Source organism: Phoxinus phoxinus, assembly GCF_949152265.1.
Source record: "Phoxinus phoxinus genome assembly, chromosome: 17".
Lineage (NCBI taxonomy): Eukaryota > Metazoa > Chordata > Actinopteri > Cypriniformes > Leuciscidae > Phoxinus > Phoxinus phoxinus.
In genome coordinates, this window is record NC_136892.1 from 3,496,076 (window position 1) to 3,515,160 (window position 19,085).

Here is a 19,085-nt window from a genome sequence, read left to right on the forward strand (position 1 = left end):
TATTCTCTTAAAGTCTGAACATGAGAACAGAAGGACGTTTTACAGCTCATTCAGTCAAACTGATGGATAAGGATTATTTGTAGCACAACCTTATGATTTGAAATCATTTGTTACAGTCTTTTTGAGGGGAACTTCCCCAAACCGGAAGTGGCTCTGATAATCTAAAACACAGTACAGGCTCGTCAGGAAAAAGGTGGATACGTTTATCACAAACAAGTCGTGGTAGATTTAACTTGAGAAAGTTGTTTTGAAGAATCATATAATCAAAGAAAATGGTCTGGAAGGGTCTGCAACTTTTTGACTGATGGAAGATAGAGACTCCAGACCTGGTCAAATATAATTTAATACCATTTAAAACGCTTATAAGAATATAAACCGTTTTATATATATATTGTCACGGGTGAGAAAACACACAACAAGGTAGCTCAGTGCAATGGCCCCGGAGGGTGGATTTTATTAATCCTCTGAAGTGAAGGTGGTGGGGAAAAGCAGGGGTGCTCGGTGCGATCGTGGCTGGTGTTTCTACGGTGTCCGTGAAGAGGCGTCCAGGCGTGCGTGCTGCGGCCGTCGGTCACTCGCTGTCTTCTGCGTAACAAAGAGAGGGAACGTTAGTACCAGAGCGATCTGCATGAGACGTTAGTCTCCCTGAGTGAGAGCGGTGCTGGCTTCTTAAGCTCTGTGTTGACGAGCGGCAGCTGGGAGCGATCGGCCTGTGATGAGGACGTGCAGGTGTAGCGTGTTGATTGCCAGGGCGACGCTGATGAGCCCAGAGACACTCGTCACATTCCCCCCCCCTAAGCGTCGTTCTGGCCCTGGGAACGAATGGAGATAGTAGGGGTGAAACAAGGGGTGGGTGGGGAACGACCCCTGACAGACCTGCGTAAGCTGTCCACATCCGCGAGAGCCCATCTGCATTGGCGTTGGCGGTCCCTGCACGATGACGAACCTCGAAGTGGAAGTCCTGGAGCGCGAGGAACCAGCGGGTCACCCTGGCATTGGTGTCCTTAGCCCGGGCCATCCACTGTAAGGGGGCATGGTCGGTTACCAGGGTGAACTTACGGCCGAGGAGGTAATACCGCAGCTCCAGGACTGCCCATCTGATGGCCAGGGCCTCTTTCTCAACGGCGGCATAGTTCTTCTCGGCCGGGGACAGCTTCTTGCTGATATAAATAATAGGATGCTCCTCACCTTCCTGGATTTGTGATAGAACGGCCCCGAGTCCGATGTCGGAGGCATCCGTCTGCAACAGGAAGGGGCAGCTAAAGTCGGGGGCGCGGAGCACTGGTGACGAGGTAAGGGCCGTCTTGAGCCAGGCGAAGGCCTCCTCGGCGGCTGTTGTCCACTGTATCTTTTCCGGCTGCCCCTTCCTGGTCAGGTCTGTCAGAGGGGCGGCTAAGGAGGAGAAGTTGGGGATAAAACAGCGATAGTACCCCGCCAACCCCAAGAAGGCTCGTACCTGGGTCTTCGTCTGGGGTTGGGAAGCGGTAAGTATGGCCTCTACCTTCTTTTCCTGTGGTCGGATGAGGCCACGGCCGACCTGGAAGCCCAGGTACTTCGCTTCGGAGAGCGCTAAGTGGCATTTTCGGGGGTTGGCGGTTAGTCCAGCCCGCCGGAGCTCCGAGAGCACCCTCCGCAGACGTTCCAAGTGTTCATCCCACGCCTCGGAGTGCACGACGACATCATCCAGGTATGCGGCTGCATAGGCTTGGTGGGGTCTCAGGAGGATATCCATCATACGCTGGAAGGTGGCGGGTGCTCCGTGCAGGCCGAAGGGAAGGGTCCGGTACTGCCAGTGTCCGCTGGAAGTGGAGAACGCTGTCTTCGGTTTGGCCGACGTGGTGAGTGGAACTTGCCAGTAACCTTTCGTCAGGTCGAGAGTAGAAATGTACCGGGCCCTCCCCAGCCGATCCAACAGCTCATCTACCCGAGGCATGGGATAGCCGTCGAACTCGGAAACTTCATTGAGACGACGGAAGTCGTTGCAGAAGCGGAGGGTGCCATCCGGCTTGGGTACCATTACGATGGGGCTGGACCATGGGCTGCGTGACGGTTCGATTACCCCCAACTTCAGCATTTGCTGAATTTCCTCCTCAATAGCCTGCCGACGGGCTTCTGGGACTCGGTAGGGCCGTTGCCTGACGATCACTCCAGGGGGCGTCCTGATGTCATGTTGGATGACGTTGGTCTGCCCTGGCTGGGAGGAGAACACATCCTTAAACTGACTGACCAGGTGTTGCAGCTCTGTCTTTTGGGCAGCCGACAGATGGGGATTCATGTCGACGACCACGGGATCGGTGAGACTGAGGGCAGCTACCTGTTCGTTGGTCCCTTGCCATTTTTTCAGTAGGTTAATGTGATACAGTTGCTCCGCTCGTCTTCGTCCAGGCTGGCGTAGTCGGTAAGTTACTGGTCCAACCTTCTCCACTACCGTATAGGGACCCTGCCAGGACGCCAGGAACTTGCACGCAGAGGTGGGGACCAAGACCATCACCCTGTCTCCCGGCTGAAATTCCCGTGGTTGGGCTGTCCGATTGTAGTGGCGTTGTTGGGCCTGCTGTGCCTTGCTGAGGTGTTCCCGGACTAATGGCATGACCCGGTCGATCCTCTCCCTCATCTGCTTCACATGCTCGATGACCGTGCGGTGGGGTGCCGGCTGCTGCTCCCAAGCCTCCCGAGCGACATCCAGCAGCCCCCGTGGCTGGCGGCCAAACAGGAGCTCGAAGGGGGTGAAACCAGTTGAGGCCTGGGGTACTTCCCGGATTCCAAACAGGACGTAGGGGAGCATGAGGTCCCAGTCACGTCTGTCTTCGGCCGCTACTCTACGGAGCATCCGCTTGAGGGTCTGATTAAAGCGTTCTACAAGTCCGTCGGTCTGTGGGTGGTAGACAGTCGTCCTCAACTGTTTCACCCGCAGCAGGGTGCAGAGGTCTGCCATTAGCCGGGACATGAACGGTGTACCCTGGTCAGTCAGTATCTCGGAGGGGATGCCGACCCGGCTGGCCAACAGAAACAGCTCCTGGGCGATGGCCTTCGCTGTTGCTTTACGCAGGGGGACTGCTTCCGGATAGCGGGTGGCATAGTCGACGATGACAAGGATGTGTTCATAACCTCGGGCAGACTTAGGCAACAGCCCCACAAGATCCAATCCGATCCGCTCGAAGGGCACCTCAATGATGGGTAAAGGAATGAGCGGACTGGGGGGAGGAGATCTGGGCGCGGTGCGCTGACAGGTAGGACATGCCTGGCAGAATCTCTTCACTTCCGCTTCCATGCCTGGCCAGTGAAACCGGTCTCGGATACGCTGACTGGTGTTCGCGGCTCCCAGATGACCCGCCATAGGATGGGAGTGTGCAAGTTCCAGAATGGCCTCCGTCTTGGTCCGTGGGACGACTAACAACTCCTTCTCCTCCCCCCGTCGCTGGGCGACGCAGTATAGCAGGCCCCTTCGGACAATGAAGTGCGGGAGAGGATGGGGTCGTGGGAGGACGTCTTTCTCATCCACAGCGCGGATTTGTCCCCAGCAATGTTTCAGCCGATCGTCCTCCCGTTGTTCTTTGGCAAAAGAGCCCCTCACACTGGCCTGACGGAAAACATCATAGAAAAGGTTAGTAGCTTGAGAGGGGGACTCACCATCTCGCCCGCTGTCCGAAGCTAGCAGTGCCGGCCGGCGGCGGGGTCTTCGTGGCTGCCTACGGTGACGACGGTTCCCTTCCTGGCTGGCGGGCTGGGCGGCGGCAGCGAGCAGGCGGTCGAACCCGGGCGAATCCCTGCCGAGGAGTAAAGGGACCGGAAGGTTCTCCATTATTCCAGCCTCCACAGGCCAACTGCCATGAGCTGCAGCGATGTTGATACGACGAGCTGGAACCTGTTGGGTATCTCCGTGCACACAAGTAATGGGTAGTAGACTCCTTTGGTTGCGACGTGGAGGGCACAGTCTTGCTTGAATGAGGGTGACCGCACTGCCCGAGTCCAGAAGCGCCCGTATGGGTTGGCCATTAACGGTGACGTCCGCTTCTGGGGCCGCAGGTGGGACGCGCTGATGTACGATGCACCCCGGCAGCCAGGTCCGCGGGGACGTGGTGGGGTCAGCGGTGGGCATTGGCTCGTCCATCGGTGAGGGAACCGTCGGCCTGCCAACTGCGCGCGGGGTGCCCTCCGGCGTGCGTCGCTCCTGGACCACCCTCCGGGGAAACGGCGGCGCCCTCTCCCCAAACTCCCGATGTTGGACAGCGTCCGCCAGCTCGATCGCCTCGACTAGGTCCAGGACAGTGGCGGGATTCCTCATCCCGACGGCTTGGCGGTGGGCTCGGGGCAGAGCTCGTCGGAGGCGATCGACCACCACACGTTCCACTATCTGGGCGGCGGTGGGCTCTCCTTCCATCAACCAGTGTTGGGCCAAGCGGACGAGTTCGGCCGCCTGGGCTCGCGCTGGCACCCGGACTTTATATTCCCACTCGAAAAACTGTTGTGCAGCACAAATGGGGGAAAGTCCCAGTCGGGCAAGGATTTCCCGCTTCACCTCTCCATAATCACCAGCCCTTTCTGGGGGTAGCGAGAAGAACGCCCTTTGAGCCTCACCAGTGAGAAGGGGCGCCAGCGCTGAAGCCCAGTCGTTCGGATCCCATCCCTCACGGTGAGCTGTGGATTCGAACATTTGGAGGTAGGCTTCCGCATCGTCAGATACTGTCATCTTCGGCAAGAGCCGGGCCGCTTGCATCCGGGCGTCAGGTGGTGGAACGTGCGGGGCCGCTTGGGCGCGGAGGGCGGCGAGTTCCGCCTCGGTCCCGCCCTGTCGAGTGGCCAGATGTTCCATAATCTGTTGCTGGCGGACGCTGACTTCAGTCAGGCGCTGCAACAGTTCATCCACTTCCATGGGGAGAGAGGACGCCGACCAGTGCTGGAGAAAGAGAACAGAAAATGTTTTTTTTTTTTTGTTTTTTTTTAGTGCGGGTAAATGCCAACACTTGTGTGTGATTTCTCATGCATTGCTCGCATTCTCCACCAGATGTCACGGGTGAGAAAACACACAACAAGGTAGCTCAGTGCAATGGCCCCGGAGGGTGGATTTTATTAATCCTCTGAAGTGAAGGTGGTGGGGAAAAGCAGGGGTGCTCGGTGCGATCGTGGCTGGTGTTTCTACGGTGTCCGTGAAGAGGCGTCCAGGCGTGCGTGCTGCGGCCGTCGGTCACTCGCTGTCTTCTGCGTAACAAAGAGAGGGAACGTTAGTACCAGAGCGATCTGCATGAGACGTTAGTCTCCCTGAGTGAGAGCGGTGCTGGCTTCTTAAGCTCTGTGTTGACGCGCGGCAGCTGGGAGCGATCGGCCTGTGATGAGGACGTGCAGGTGTAGCGTGTTGATTGCCAGGGCGACGCTGATGAGCCCAGAGACACTCGTCACAATATATATACTAGAGGTCGACCGATATTGATCTAATTCAACTAAGTCTGCAAGGTTTGAGCAATGAAATGTTTAGTAGATATTTAAAGATTTGTTTAAATGATATAAATGTTTATTTGCTGAATGCTGACGGTAAATGAGAAAGTATTATAGTGTTTGCCTTTATATTACTAATAATATAAAAGCAAACGCTATAATAATTTTTCATATACAGTTTACTTTCTTTGTTTAACAATTCTATCTAATAACATATTAGATAGGACTGTTAAAACAGTTACGTAAAATAACAAATACTCACCAGCTTCAAAATAAAAGTCCCGCTTCTGACACATCGGCCAAACAGAGAAACTTATCGATGCCGATATTTATAAAATGCCGATATATCAGCCTTGCCAATATATCAGTCGCCCACAAATATACAGTTCACACTACTGGTCAAAAGTTTGTAATCATTAAAGGGATAGTTCACCCTAGGTCATCATTTACTCACCCTGGTGTTGTTCTAATGCCGTACGCCCTCCAGTCTTTTATGGACCACAAAAGGAGAATTTAACAAATGTACCGCTCGCGCTCGTCTATATAATGGCAGTGAATAGCAACCAGCATCAAGCTTTTAAAAAAAGACGCAAAAGTATCACAGAATGATCCCATGCGACACATGCCATATATTTCTAGAGTTCTAGGGGTATATGATAGGGTTTCGTGGAAAACAAACCAAAAATGTATGTATTATTTAATGAAATTCTTGACTTTGGCTGTTGGGCTTCTCTGCACAGCTGCACGACGTGCACATTTGTGAAACTAGACCTCAAAACCAGTCACATGGGTAAATTTTTTGCAATTGAGATTTATACACCACTTGAAAGCTGAATAAATAAGCTTTCCATTGATGTGTGGTTTGTTAGGATAGGACAATATTTGGTCGAGACACAACTATTGAAAATCTGGAATCTGAGGAGCAAAAAAATGTAAACATTGAGAAAATCTCCTTTAAAGTTGTGCATTTATGTTCACGATTCTGCTTCATTCACTCACAAAAATACATGTTTTATATATTTACGATAGGAAATTGACAAAATATTTTCATGGAACATGATCTTTACTTAAAGCTACACTGTGTAACTTTTTTAGTTTATTCTTAGCTAAAAACACTTAGTTCTTTCAAAAATATATGTGCTCATTAATGTATATTTACTTCATTCAAGTAATAAAGTATTCTCGTGAGTGTATAATATGCCATTGAAAATACATACGGGTGAGGAGTTCGAATGTCGGTCGCCATTTTGCCCCTCCATCTTGAAAGTACATTAGCCAAAGAGGGACATACCCGTTAATTCAAGCTTCACCTTTCGCGTCTCCGCAATTCACTGGCACCGGCCCTGTTTTTATTTTTTCCTTTCCCTCTCCCTCTCCCTCTCCCTCGCACCTCCGTCACATCAGCTGACTGCTCACGGAGAAAATGATATAGCCTACAATGTAAACTTTGCCTTACGCTAGTGATGTTGTACAATATACAGAATAACGATAGCACTGATAAAAGTTTCTTTACTAAGATTAGCTTGCATTCGTCTGGGACTGATAGCTGATGTTAGCAATGAAATGGTAAAAAAAAATAACAAAAACATAAAACTATTACATAGATGTCATAACCTATATGTTAACTGACAAATTAAATTACTGCAAATTATAATAGTTTTCTAAAGTAACCTCATCACTTGAAGGAATACTCATGGACGAGGTCAAACTGGAAGCCATGTTAATCTTGGACTACATTGGCCACCATAGGAGTTAAAACGAAATCGGAATTGAGAGGAACAGAAACTAATATTCACTGGATGGTCATATACCTTTTCACCGCTAGATGGGGGTAAAAATCACACAGTGTAGCTTTAATATCCTCATGATTTTTGGCATAAAAGAAAAATCGATAATTTTGACCCATACAATGTATTGTTGGCTATTGCCACAGATATACCCATGCGACTCGAGACTGGGTTTTGTGATCCAGGGTCACATTTGTGAACTGCGTCTCAGTTCAGCTCAGAAAAACACACAAGTTGTGAGAAACCAGGATTAACAAAAACGCAACCTAAATACAACTCAAACTGCAAATCTGCAAGCATATACAGTAGTACACTCATATACACTATATAGCAAATCTCAACGGCCTGATTGCTTGTGAATAGAGTCAGTCACTGCAGCTCTCATTTATTTTCACTCTCACCAATGTGAACTTGTGTGAGCATGTGTTGCACTTGCAACATGTTGACACGTGGAGTTCTTGAGAATGTTTCCACTTAAAATGAAAGCCAAGGATAATGTACAGTCAGCCAAGTAACCCTGACAGGGAGATCCGGACCCCGACATGAAGCAGATTATTATGAAATACATACATGTACATACTCTTGAGTTAAAATCTCTTTATAATGTGAGAAGAAAGATGCATGCAGTCGAGAGACATGCAACTACCACAGCTGGAAAGAGCAGGACATTTATACAGTTAAACTCATTAATCAAAAATATTTGACCATATAACACTGCCATTGGTGTACTGTACTTGATTCTCATTGGTTGTCAATGAGTAAACAGTTTTTTCTTCTTCTTCAGCAAACACCAGTTGTCAAAGTAAACAAATTGGTTGTCAAAGTAAACAGTTTTTTCTTCTTCTTCTTCAGCAAACACCAGATACCTTCAAGCCATGTCTAATATATTTCTCTCTCTCTCTCTTTCCCCCTGAAGGCTTCATATCAAACATGTCAGTGCACAGACAGTTTTTCCCCGACGAGGAGGATGAGAAGGGAGCAGCCAAAGCGCTCATGCGTCTGCAGGACACGTATAAACTGGACTCGGAGAGTTTCTCCAAAGGCAAACTGCCAGGTCAGAGGCAGCACGCGGGTAACTCACACTCTTGTTTCGAGATCTCTTTGTGTTCATTTTATACACGGCTTCCGTCGCGGTGATAAAACGCAACCCATCATCGCAACACTTTAAATGGGGAACAAATCAAATACACCCTCACTATCAGTGCAATGGGTTTCTGAGACTTCAATAGCGTCTTCATGAGAAGTTGAATATTTTTTAGTGAATGTATTTCACTAGTTTTTATTTGGGCATCAAGCACCTATTGTATCCGTTGGCTTTCTTCTTATTATTATTATTATTCCGTTTCTTCTTCTTCTTCTTCCGCTCTGGAAGTCTATGGCACCCCAATGGAACCGCTTGCAGGAAAGTTATGAAATTTGGCACATTGATATAGGACGGTCTAAACTGTCATCACACCAAATGTGGAGTCTCTAACTCAATCCCTCTATTTTAAATTGAAATTGTAACTTGTTTTGGTAATATGGTATTATATTTCTCCATCAATACTAAGGATATTTTTTGTTTTGCTCCTTTCTTTTACATAAGACACATTCAACTGTGCGTCATTCTGTGCTGTCTGTGAACAAGCCCGAAGTTTTAGTATGTCAGTGAATAACCACTAACTATGTGCTTTATGTGAATTTTCCTGAAAAGATAATAAGTAAACAGTGTTGGTCAAGTTACTTGGAAATAGTAATTAGTTACTGATTACTGATTACTTCTCCAAGAAAGTAATCCAGTTACTTTACTGATTACTTATTTTCAAAAGTAATTAGTTACTTTACTAGTTACTTTACTAGTTACTTTACTTCAAAAACATGATGCACGACCTGAAAATGCTATAAAAGCAGACCTTTCAGCCTAATTATATTCTTTCTGCATATTCCATCATCTAAAATTGAATCAAATTAAACATTCTCTTTTTTAAAACTTGTTTAATTAGTTTAAATATTTTAACTTTATGCACATTGCATCAACCAAAAATTTAATTAAATGCAACAGTCTCAGACTTGAAGAAAAATGTTGAACATTTAACCAATTTCTGCAGTCCACCATATTTTAACGAAATACACAAAGTCCTTCTTCTGTTAACTTATATTTCTGCATATTCCAGCATATAAAATGCAAATATTTTTTTGTAAAATCCTCTATTCGATTAGATTCAAATAAAATACAGCAATAAACTAATTAAAATGAAAGTCTGTCATGACTGTATTCCAAATTATTAACAGTTAGCCTACGTCTTTTAACATTAAAGAGCAGATTCGTTTTGTTTTTGTAAATCGTCAGACATGTTTTTACCATTTCATGGAGTTTTCCTTTGTAGAAAGCCTTTCTTTAAAGTGAATTTCGTTTTGTATAAATTGTATCTTAATTTTAATAAATATTGCATCAACCAATTGCATGTATTTAATAAATAAAAAGCAAATATAGCAGACATAATAACCATGCATTGAGGCGGTAGCGCGCCGCGTTCACTGGCATTGCATTGTTAAAAGCCTTTCTTTAAGTTAATTTCGTTTTGTATAAATTCAATTATTTTTGTATCTTATTTTAATAAATGTTTCATCAACCATTTGCATGTATTTAACAAATACAAGGCAAATATAGCAGACAATAACCGTGACATGGAGGAGCCGGCGCGCCGCGTTCACTTTCACTTTCATTGTTAACTAGAGCGCGCACCTCATAAATGAATGAAACTCAGCGTAGGCCGATGTCTCATACATTAGCATTAAATATCTTTGCTGCATCCTTTCTAGAAAAGACAAGGGCTTTCTCGCGGCTCGCATCAGCATTAACGGATGATGAGTTTTGTGATGCGGTTGCGGATTAAATAAATAATACCCCATTCGCGCAGCTCTATCGATAACAACATTGAACACTAGGCTACACAAATAGTATTATTATTTTTTATTTAGGCGATTAATTAGTGACATAGGAGGTGCCGGATCCAATAAAAAGGTTCCGTATCCAACGTCGGGCGTGTTCCGGCTCAAATTAAGCCACGACTCACGAGACAGTCTAACGAAACAACATCACAGTAACGCAGCCTCCTTACGGGAAAGTAACAGTAATCTAATTACTGTTTTTGCTATTGTAATCCCTTACTTTACTCGTTACTTGAAAAAAGTAATGGGATTACAGTAACGCGTTACTTCTAACGCGTTACTGCCCAACACTGTAAGTAAATAAGCCAGATTTCCAATATAAAGGTCCAATATCAAATCCTTACCAAGTCCTATGATAAATGATGTGATGTTCTGTCCACAGGGGTGCGCTACAATGCTCTGTTGACGGTGGATGACTGCTTTGACATGGGGAAACTGGCCTACAATGAGAATGACTACTATCATTCAGTGCTGTGGATGCAGCAGGCGCTGAGACAGATGGACTCGGGAGAAGACGCCAAGACCATCAAGGCTGATGTTTTAGATTATCTTAGTTACTCTGTCTATCAGATGGGGGATCTGCCACGAGCCATCGAACTCACCCGACGCCTGGTGGCCATTGGTAGGCCATTGTCTCTCTATATTGGAAGTGTAATCTCCAAATAAAAAGCACATTAAGATAATTTTATAATGTAATTCATATCATATTATAAAACGGTTAGTTCCCGTCCTTGATTCTGATTGGTAAATAGCTGTGTTTTATTCACGATAAAACATGGCTATGACCGCTTCACCCAACGGTTCTGTGTATCACTACACAACGCCCTTAGCAACCACTCTTAGCAACGTAAACATATGCTCTCATTGATATTGTTCAGCTTATAGAGTATTGTGAGTGAGCGAGTGTACCTGCATTGACAGGAGATATAGCATTTTCCTTCAGGTCAGTCCTACATTCGTAATGAAAAAATCCGCTGTTTGAATGTCCACTGCGATATCTTGTCCTCATAACAGTTCATAGATATATACACTAGATGTCGCCTTGGGGTTCTAAGCATGCGTCAAAACCGCCGCCATCTTGGAACAGGGGTCTTGTCATAGGAAGTAGCTAGGCAACGCTGCTATCTCCGCCTGTACTTCGAATTCATGGATGATGCCGGACTTTTGTGCTGCGGATGGATGTTCACACGAACGAAATCTGAACTAGGAAGAATGTTTAAATTATTTATTTTTTTTACATTTTTCTCTGGACTCAATGATAAATCTGGCCGTTGGGTTAACCCTAACCCTAACCCTTTGCCTACATTGACACTGATGCATTAAAGAGGAGGGGCTTCCCTGTTCCATGATGGCGGCTCTGTTGACGCATTCGTTCCAATGAACTGCCTTAGCCAAGGCGACATCTAGTGTAAATATCTATGATAACAGTTAAGGGGTTTTCCCGTGGCCCGACACATTAGTCATTTGTCAGTTGTGTCTTGCTTCTCCATGTTCACAAGTTTCAGTCCTTTCAATGTAAAAGTCTTTTCTACTGACTGACTCCCTTTAGTCGTTGCCGCCATCTAATGGCGTTATAATGTAACTTCTGTTGCTCTTCACGGTCAGGGACTTTTTTTTCCCAGCGGAATGAAGGCTTTTATGATATTACTTCATGAAAGTTGTATTGATACATATTTTTTGGCTTTAATATCTGTATTGTGTGTGTGGTAACTGTTTTATAAAAGCTATAAGGTACTTGAGGCTAGTGATGTATCGTGAATAAGTCACGGCTGAAGGGCGTTGTTAGGCACGACTCGAAGCGGAGTCAGCCGTGACTTATTCACGATACAGCACAGCCTCTCGTACCTTGCTTTGCTTGCATATAATTAAATATTAAATAGATTATAAAGAAAATATCCTTAATACCAGATACATTTTTTGGCTGTATTTCTTGGCTGCAGTGCATCATATTTAAAAAGTAAACTAACCATTGTGATTTATGCGTGTCCTATGCTGTGTGTGTACGTGCAGATCCCAGCCACCAGAGGGCAGGAGGAAATCTGCACTACTTTGAGCGTCTGCTCTCGAAGGAGCTGAGGGACATGGGTCGCAGCCAGCAGGAGCTCACGGACGAGAGGCCCATCCAGCTCGACACGTACAAGCGGCCCAAAGACTACCTGCCCGAGAGAGAGGTCTATGAGGCGCTGTGCAGGGGAGAGGGCGTCAAGCTGGTGAGCACTCAATTATTTGCACTTAAAAACTTCACAATAAACACAGTTTGAAACATGAGACACTGTAAATAACTCCATAACATCAGCTTACGAAAGCAAAAATGTGTAGTATTGTGAATATATTAATATGTACACTACAGTTCATATGTTTTGGATCAGGACACATTTTTTTAATGTTTCTGAAAAAATTCTCTGATAAATTCTGATAAAAATATAACCGTTTTCTATTTTAATATAGTGTAAAATGTAATTTATTTCTGGGATGCAAAGCTACATTTTCAGCATCATTACTCCAGTCTTCAGTGTCACATGATCCTTCAGAAATCATTCTGATATGATGATTTAGTGCAGGGGTTCCCAAACTTTTCCATGACAATAGAAAATACCACGAGGTTCTGGCCAAGGCCCCCTTTTTGCAGGATGTGTTATTGAACCCATCGACAATACTACGGCAAATGTTGAAATAAATAAATAAAACATCTGTGAACATCAGATTATGTGATGGTGTTTGATACCAGCCAATCAGAAAGTTATAGAGATGCACTGATTACAATTTTCTAGGCCGATTCCGATTTTTCATTGAGTTTGAGCTGCCGATACCGATTTAATTTTTCTAACCACTTTACAGCACACAAAAAAAAATATTTTCTATTTATTTATTTTTATAAAACACCATATACTTTTACCCAAACTGAATAATAAAAACAAGTTTAAATGGTTAAATTTTATAAATATATCTATAAATATTCTTTAGAGTCTTTTCTTTTCTGACATAGCCTACTCCAGTTCTTGTTAAAACACACTAGACATGCAAATAATGTGCATTTTAGGCACTTTTTGTGTGAAATCATATTTACTTTGTCCATCAAAAGTGTGCTTTCACTTTAATTGAGCGTGAGCAGCGCAACGAAACCCGCGCTTCACTGCTGCTCACGTGACGCTCCTGCTCGCGGTGTGAATGCACTCATTTATTAACATGCGCGGCGAAAAAAATATGCGCTGCTCACGCGCCGTAATTCACGAGGTTTCCCACATGTGCGCTCCGTGTGCATGTGTGATGCTGATGTTGCGCGATGTTGATCATGCAGTGCCCGACTGCATTTGACCGGCATAAAATGGTCATATATCAGACTGACCGGCCGGTTGCCTAATCTCTAAAAGATTAGCATTAAAAGTATAATGTTCAGATAGCCTATGCGACAAATTATTATAATGATATTTCATAACAATTCTCATAATAATATAAATTTTTTAAAGTTTTTTTTAAAAAACTTGCTGTGGCGCCCCCTGGCGCCCAGACTTTGAAACCCCCGGATTTAGGGCATAAAGGGATAGTTCACTGAGAGCTTTCCGTCTCTCCATTGACAGCTACGCATCTACCACTCTGACGCTTCAAAAAGTCGTAAAACTAATCCATATGAATCGAGTGGTTTACTCCAAATTTTCTGAAGAGACATGATCGCTTTATATGATGGACAAATTGAACTTGGGCTTTTATTCACAAATATGTATTTTTCTTTTTCTTTTAATTTTCAGTGTATTGCCAAAGAATTCCATTTATCTAAATCTAAACAAGTTGTTTGTATGAACAAGTTTTGATTAATTAAATTCAACCTATGTAAGCTGTAGGTTCTTATAAAATATCTAAAAATCCTAATATTCAAATATCCAGACTCAAAACGCATCTGTTTAGCTGTGCATTTACTGAATGAGCACTGTGCCACTGTTCGTCCGACTGTTTGTACTGTATTTTATTTTATTTCTTATTCTAAACTGTTTTAATTATTCTTATTTCTTTTGATTATTTTAATTTTTTCTATGTAAAGCACTTTGAATTACCATTGTGTATGAAACGTGCTATATAAATAAACTTGCCTTGCCTTGCCTAAAATGTTGGGAAGCTTTTTTATTTAATCTTAATTTCCCCAACAGACTCTGAAGAGACGTAGCAGACTGTTCTGCCGCTATCAGGACGGCAACAGGAACCCGCGTCTGTTGCTGAAGCCGATGAAGGAGGAGGACGAGTGGGACAGTCCTCACATCGTCCGCTTTCTGGAAGCCCTGTCTGACCAAGAGATCGAGAAGATCAAGGAGTTAGCCAAACCCAAGGTCCGTATTAAACCAGTAGACCAGTTTAAAGGAATAGTTCATCCAAAAATCACACATACTGTACCATATGAGCCCATTTGTGTGTTTATAAAACTGTTTATAAGGAACTGGCTCAGTGTTGATAGGAATTCAAAAATGCTATAAAGAGAAATGTAAATAAATAGCAATCATTTATGGTTTAGGGAGTTGAACAAGATGCTGTAAAACAATAAAACTCTATGAAAACAGTTGATCCCTATATGAAATTAAACCTATTTACAATCCTTTTGAGCCAAACAGATTTAATGTTCTATCTGTTATTATAATCCATAAATATCACTTTTTTTTGGTCAATAGAACACACCGGTAAACATAACTGCACCATTGTTCTCCTATAATAAACCCGCTAAGCTAAGAACGTCATACAAAAAGCATTAGCGGATTTAATCCTGAACTTTACACAGATACGTTGTGGAGACAAACTGGGCAAGCTGAGAAAAATGTATTACATTTAATATTCAACAATATTATAGATCTGCCTTAAGGTGGACGATGATGAAATTGTTTTTGTGTATTATTTTCATGTTATCACTGTGAAGCTGCTTTGATACAATCTGTATTGTAAAAAGCGCTATATAAATAAAGGTCACTTGACTTGACTTGACTACAGTCACTATACTAAAAATAACGTCTCATAGACTTGCTGCATTGACAACGTGAGACTTTTTCAAGGCTTTTTACAGGTTAAGAGACCAGTTCATAGTTAAACAAGGCCATTTCTGTTTGCCTGTGTATGACATCGAAGAAAACATGTAAAGCTTAAACCTGAAAGGCTCACTTTTACTACTTACTATTGTGTCATTTCAAATCTGTATGCTGTTATTTTATCTGTGCAAAAAAAAAAAATACATTTTAAAGAATTTTCAAGCAGCTTTTTAAAAAACAATAGCAGTTCATGGTGAACATGTCTGACTAACTCCAAAAAAACAAAAACATCATGAAGTATTTTCTAAATATTTTCTCTTTACAAAAAATTAGCCTACTACTACTACATGTGTACAAGCTATGAATGCTAGGTTTGACTAAAATTAAGATGATCAGTGAACAACTACTGAAGTTTTGGTCTGTTCATCACAGATAATAAAATAGTATATCACCAAACTGGTTTGGAATGAATGACACAAGGGTGAGAAAACAATGACAGAATTTTTATTTTTGGATGAACTATCCTTTTCAAGTTTTGTAATCTAGTTCCCAGTGCTCAGTCTCTGTGATATGTGAAGAAACTGAAATATTTTGCATGTTTGGCTAATAATGAGTTATTCTCTATAGCTTGCGAGGGCCACAGTGAGAGATCCTAAAACCGGCGTGTTGACGGTTGCCCATTATAGAGTCTCCAAAAGGTGAGCACATCTCATATACCTCAGATCATTTAATTGTGTTCATGTCTGGCTTTATTAGAACATAATGTGAGGAAACTATGGCTGGGCGATATGGTGGTCGAACTGTTAACTGATTTTTGCCATACCATTTATATTACAATAGATAGAATAGATACAATTCTGCACTTAAGTATAACCAAAAAAGAAGCATGAAGTAATGTGAAAATAAGAAGACATCTCCACATCTGCGATTATCTTGTGGTTCGCTGCGGATCTTTAGAACAACAGTGCTCTTGCTCATGGTGATATTGCTGGTTTCTTCATTCAATTTCCAGCAAACTAGCTAGATTATGATAGATACTGTACCTGTACTGTCAGTGTTCAGGCATGAAAACTCCTCACCTTTCGGCGAAATTCGCCGTTTTAAAACCTAAAAGGGTCACCTACGTGATTTGTGCAGATCCGATGAGAAAATATTTTAGGGGTGGGAGGGGGGGGGGGGGGTGTTCGAGGTCGAGGCCAGCATTTATCCCCTATAAAGTTACCATAAACTTTACAAAACTATAAGCTTTAAAAAACAATCATCATTCCGAATGCCGAAACATGACAGCCAATACGAGTCAGAGTAACGTTAGGGCAGAAATGTTTTCAAAGTCTTTTACACCGCGAGTCTGAGAACTGGACACACTGCCGAACAAAGAACCGCACGTCGGAAAGCAAGCCTGAGGTAAGTTAGCTTACAATGTTAACTGTCCAGTCAGATACAGACAGCGATGTTGCCAATGTCATTATTTTTTATTTTGACATAGAAGTGGGCGAGATAATATCGCGAGTGGGCGCGGGCGCCGTGAGCGCTGAGCGAGCAGGAACAAGTATTCATTGCGCGGCTCGCGAGCCTCATGCGGCTCGCCAAGCTTTAATTTGTGGCTCGCAGTTGCATGGCGGTAAATAATACGGTGATATGATAATGCATTCACTATAGATATTTTATAAAAACATAACAAGTAGGGCTTTAACATAACCCGTTAAAAACTCAAAGTGTCAGCTCTATTACAAATTATTTCGATCGGATTGAAAGGGGTGGTTTATCGAGAGAACGTGAAAAAACTTGATCGATTGAAAACCGAAACTGAAAGGACGACGTATGACGCGCTGAACAAGCTGTTCTCCTGATTAATAAAGTGTCATATAAATGAATATCCTTTCATTCTATAATTCTCCTTTCACTCAGCATCTGTGAAGTGAAGCAGGACAACGGCTCACCAGTGCTTGTTTCAGATTATCATACAGACGACTGGTTTGGGGCATTTTTGGGATAAATAGTAGTAGTAAATAGTTTTTTTTCTCTGAGACCCGATGAAATATGTAGATCAGCGGCCCATTGGTTCTTTTCTTGATTGACACTGGGCTAGCCCAATCACATCTTTAATGTGAAGTATAGAAATATACTCTTTCAAGTATAGAAATTAGTACAAAACTAATTATGAAAGTTTCCTTTATTTTTCAGTGCATTTGTTTTACAATAGGCTATATGGCTATTACTATCATGGGATTAATATTATAACTATTATTGTAGTAGTAATGTAGACAGACACTGTAACTAAAAGAGTTCTGAAATTTTCTTTGTTTAATTTGCACCAGATTGATGAATTTCACATTAAAAAGCACAAAATTTTCTTACGGGGGACCATGCCCCCGAACCCCCCTAGAGTGGCAGAGGACCACTCATCACAGTGATCCAAAAATCCTGTGAGAAACACTGGTAGCCTACTACAATGCCAATGCAGATTACAAGTTGTTTTTTTTGTTGTTGTTGTTTCATTTTTTTTTTTTTGGGGGGGGGGGGATATATGCCGCATCCTTCTCACCTTTTTTACCCCTGACCTGTTTTCATGCCTGAGTGTTTCCCACAGGATTTAGTGAAACTGTGGTGGGTGGACCTCGGTCCTTCTAGGGGGGTTTGGGTTCCCCCAAAGAAAAGAAAATTTTGTAAAATTTTTGGTTAAATTCGTCAATCTGGTGCAATTTTTGAGAGTCCAAAATTAAGAGCTCCAACCCATGTTCAGTGTGCAACTTGAACAAAGAAAAAGTCAGTGCATTGACTTGTACCTGAACTTTAAAGTCTCTTTTTAGTTGTGATATAGACCCCTTTTCAGTTAGTAAACATGGTGACGTTTTTTTGTGGGCGGAGCTTAGGTGGAGGCGGAGCGATCCCTCTGGCCGCTTCACTAATGCTAGTTAGCAAGTTTTGTTAGCTTGTTTTTTAAGAATGACTGGAGAAAATCAGATTTGATCTTAATGTGCAAGCTCACTCACTGTCCAGGACCACGATTGTTATTTGTAAAGTTAATTTTAACGGACGGAACCATATTGGCCGACCCGTACACGCTCAGTCAATGGATGATCTGACAGGATTAACGTTAGCGCTGCCTCCGGTCGAGAAGCCTGACTTCTACACCGACCAGATGAAGAAACTGAGCGTAAAGAGAAACTGAGTGTATATAAATATTTAGATGCCAATAACTGTGTGCTGAATGGTCACTTACAAGACTTGTGTGGTACGACCCGAGATTCTGCATATCCAGCGCCAAGAAGACGACGATGTAAAGAGTGACATTACGGTGCAATCTTAATCATGTGAATATTTTCTAGAAATAAAGATTCCAGATACAGCATATTCAGTTTTTAACTATGTGTTTGATTACTCTTTCTTACCAGGTTCTTCAAAAAGTCTAGTCACAATCAATCAAAACAATCATAGATGATTCACAAATAATCACAATCATTTTGAAAACATTATGCGATAAAATGTCAAATTGGAGCCTGTACTCCATCGATTCTAGAACCCAACAACACAACAAAATGACATTTATTAATAATAATAATAATGTAAGCTCCTTATTATGTAGTCGAATCTGTGCTGGTTTGTATTGGCCGCCTCCAGTTTTCACTTTGTTTTGCCTCCAGCAAACTGTGACTGTGACGTCGGCGCAAAAGGGGTCTATAGTGTCTCAGTCTACATTTCACTACATAATTATAATAATAATGTTGTTATTATTCCAATCACAGTAATAGTCATATATTGTAAAACAAATCCACTGAAACTTTCATAATTAGTTTTGTCCTAATTTCTATACATGCAAGAGATAAACACGTGAGCTTTTATTTTGACGGAAACTGCAGACAAGCTTTTATTTTGGCAAAAACAAATTTACAAACTCGTCTCATTACAAATCTAGTGAAATTCTGTAATC

General features: G+C 43.1%; 1 protein-coding gene across 7 annotated transcripts in view; it reads left to right on the forward strand.

Annotated features, from left to right (window-relative positions):
• Positions 1-19,085, forward strand: part of p4ha2 (procollagen-proline, 2-oxoglutarate 4-dioxygenase (proline 4-hydroxylase), alpha polypeptide 2) — a 55,544-nt gene that overhangs the window by 29,195 nt on the left and 7,264 nt on the right. For 5 of the 7 annotated variants that reach the window (XM_079585087.1, XM_079585086.1, XM_079585089.1 and 2 more), the window contains exons 5-9: positions 8,137-8,292; positions 10,534-10,773; positions 12,162-12,361; positions 14,294-14,470; positions 15,782-15,852. In XM_079585087.1, the coding sequence (XP_079441213.1) occupies positions 8,137-8,292; positions 10,534-10,773; positions 12,162-12,361; positions 14,294-14,470; positions 15,782-15,852 (844 nt within the window). The remainder of the gene's footprint in view (positions 1-8,136; positions 8,293-10,533; positions 10,774-12,161; positions 12,362-14,293; positions 14,471-15,781; positions 15,853-19,085) is intronic. The other 2 variants (XM_079585090.1, XM_079585088.1) reach the window with 1 other exon arrangement.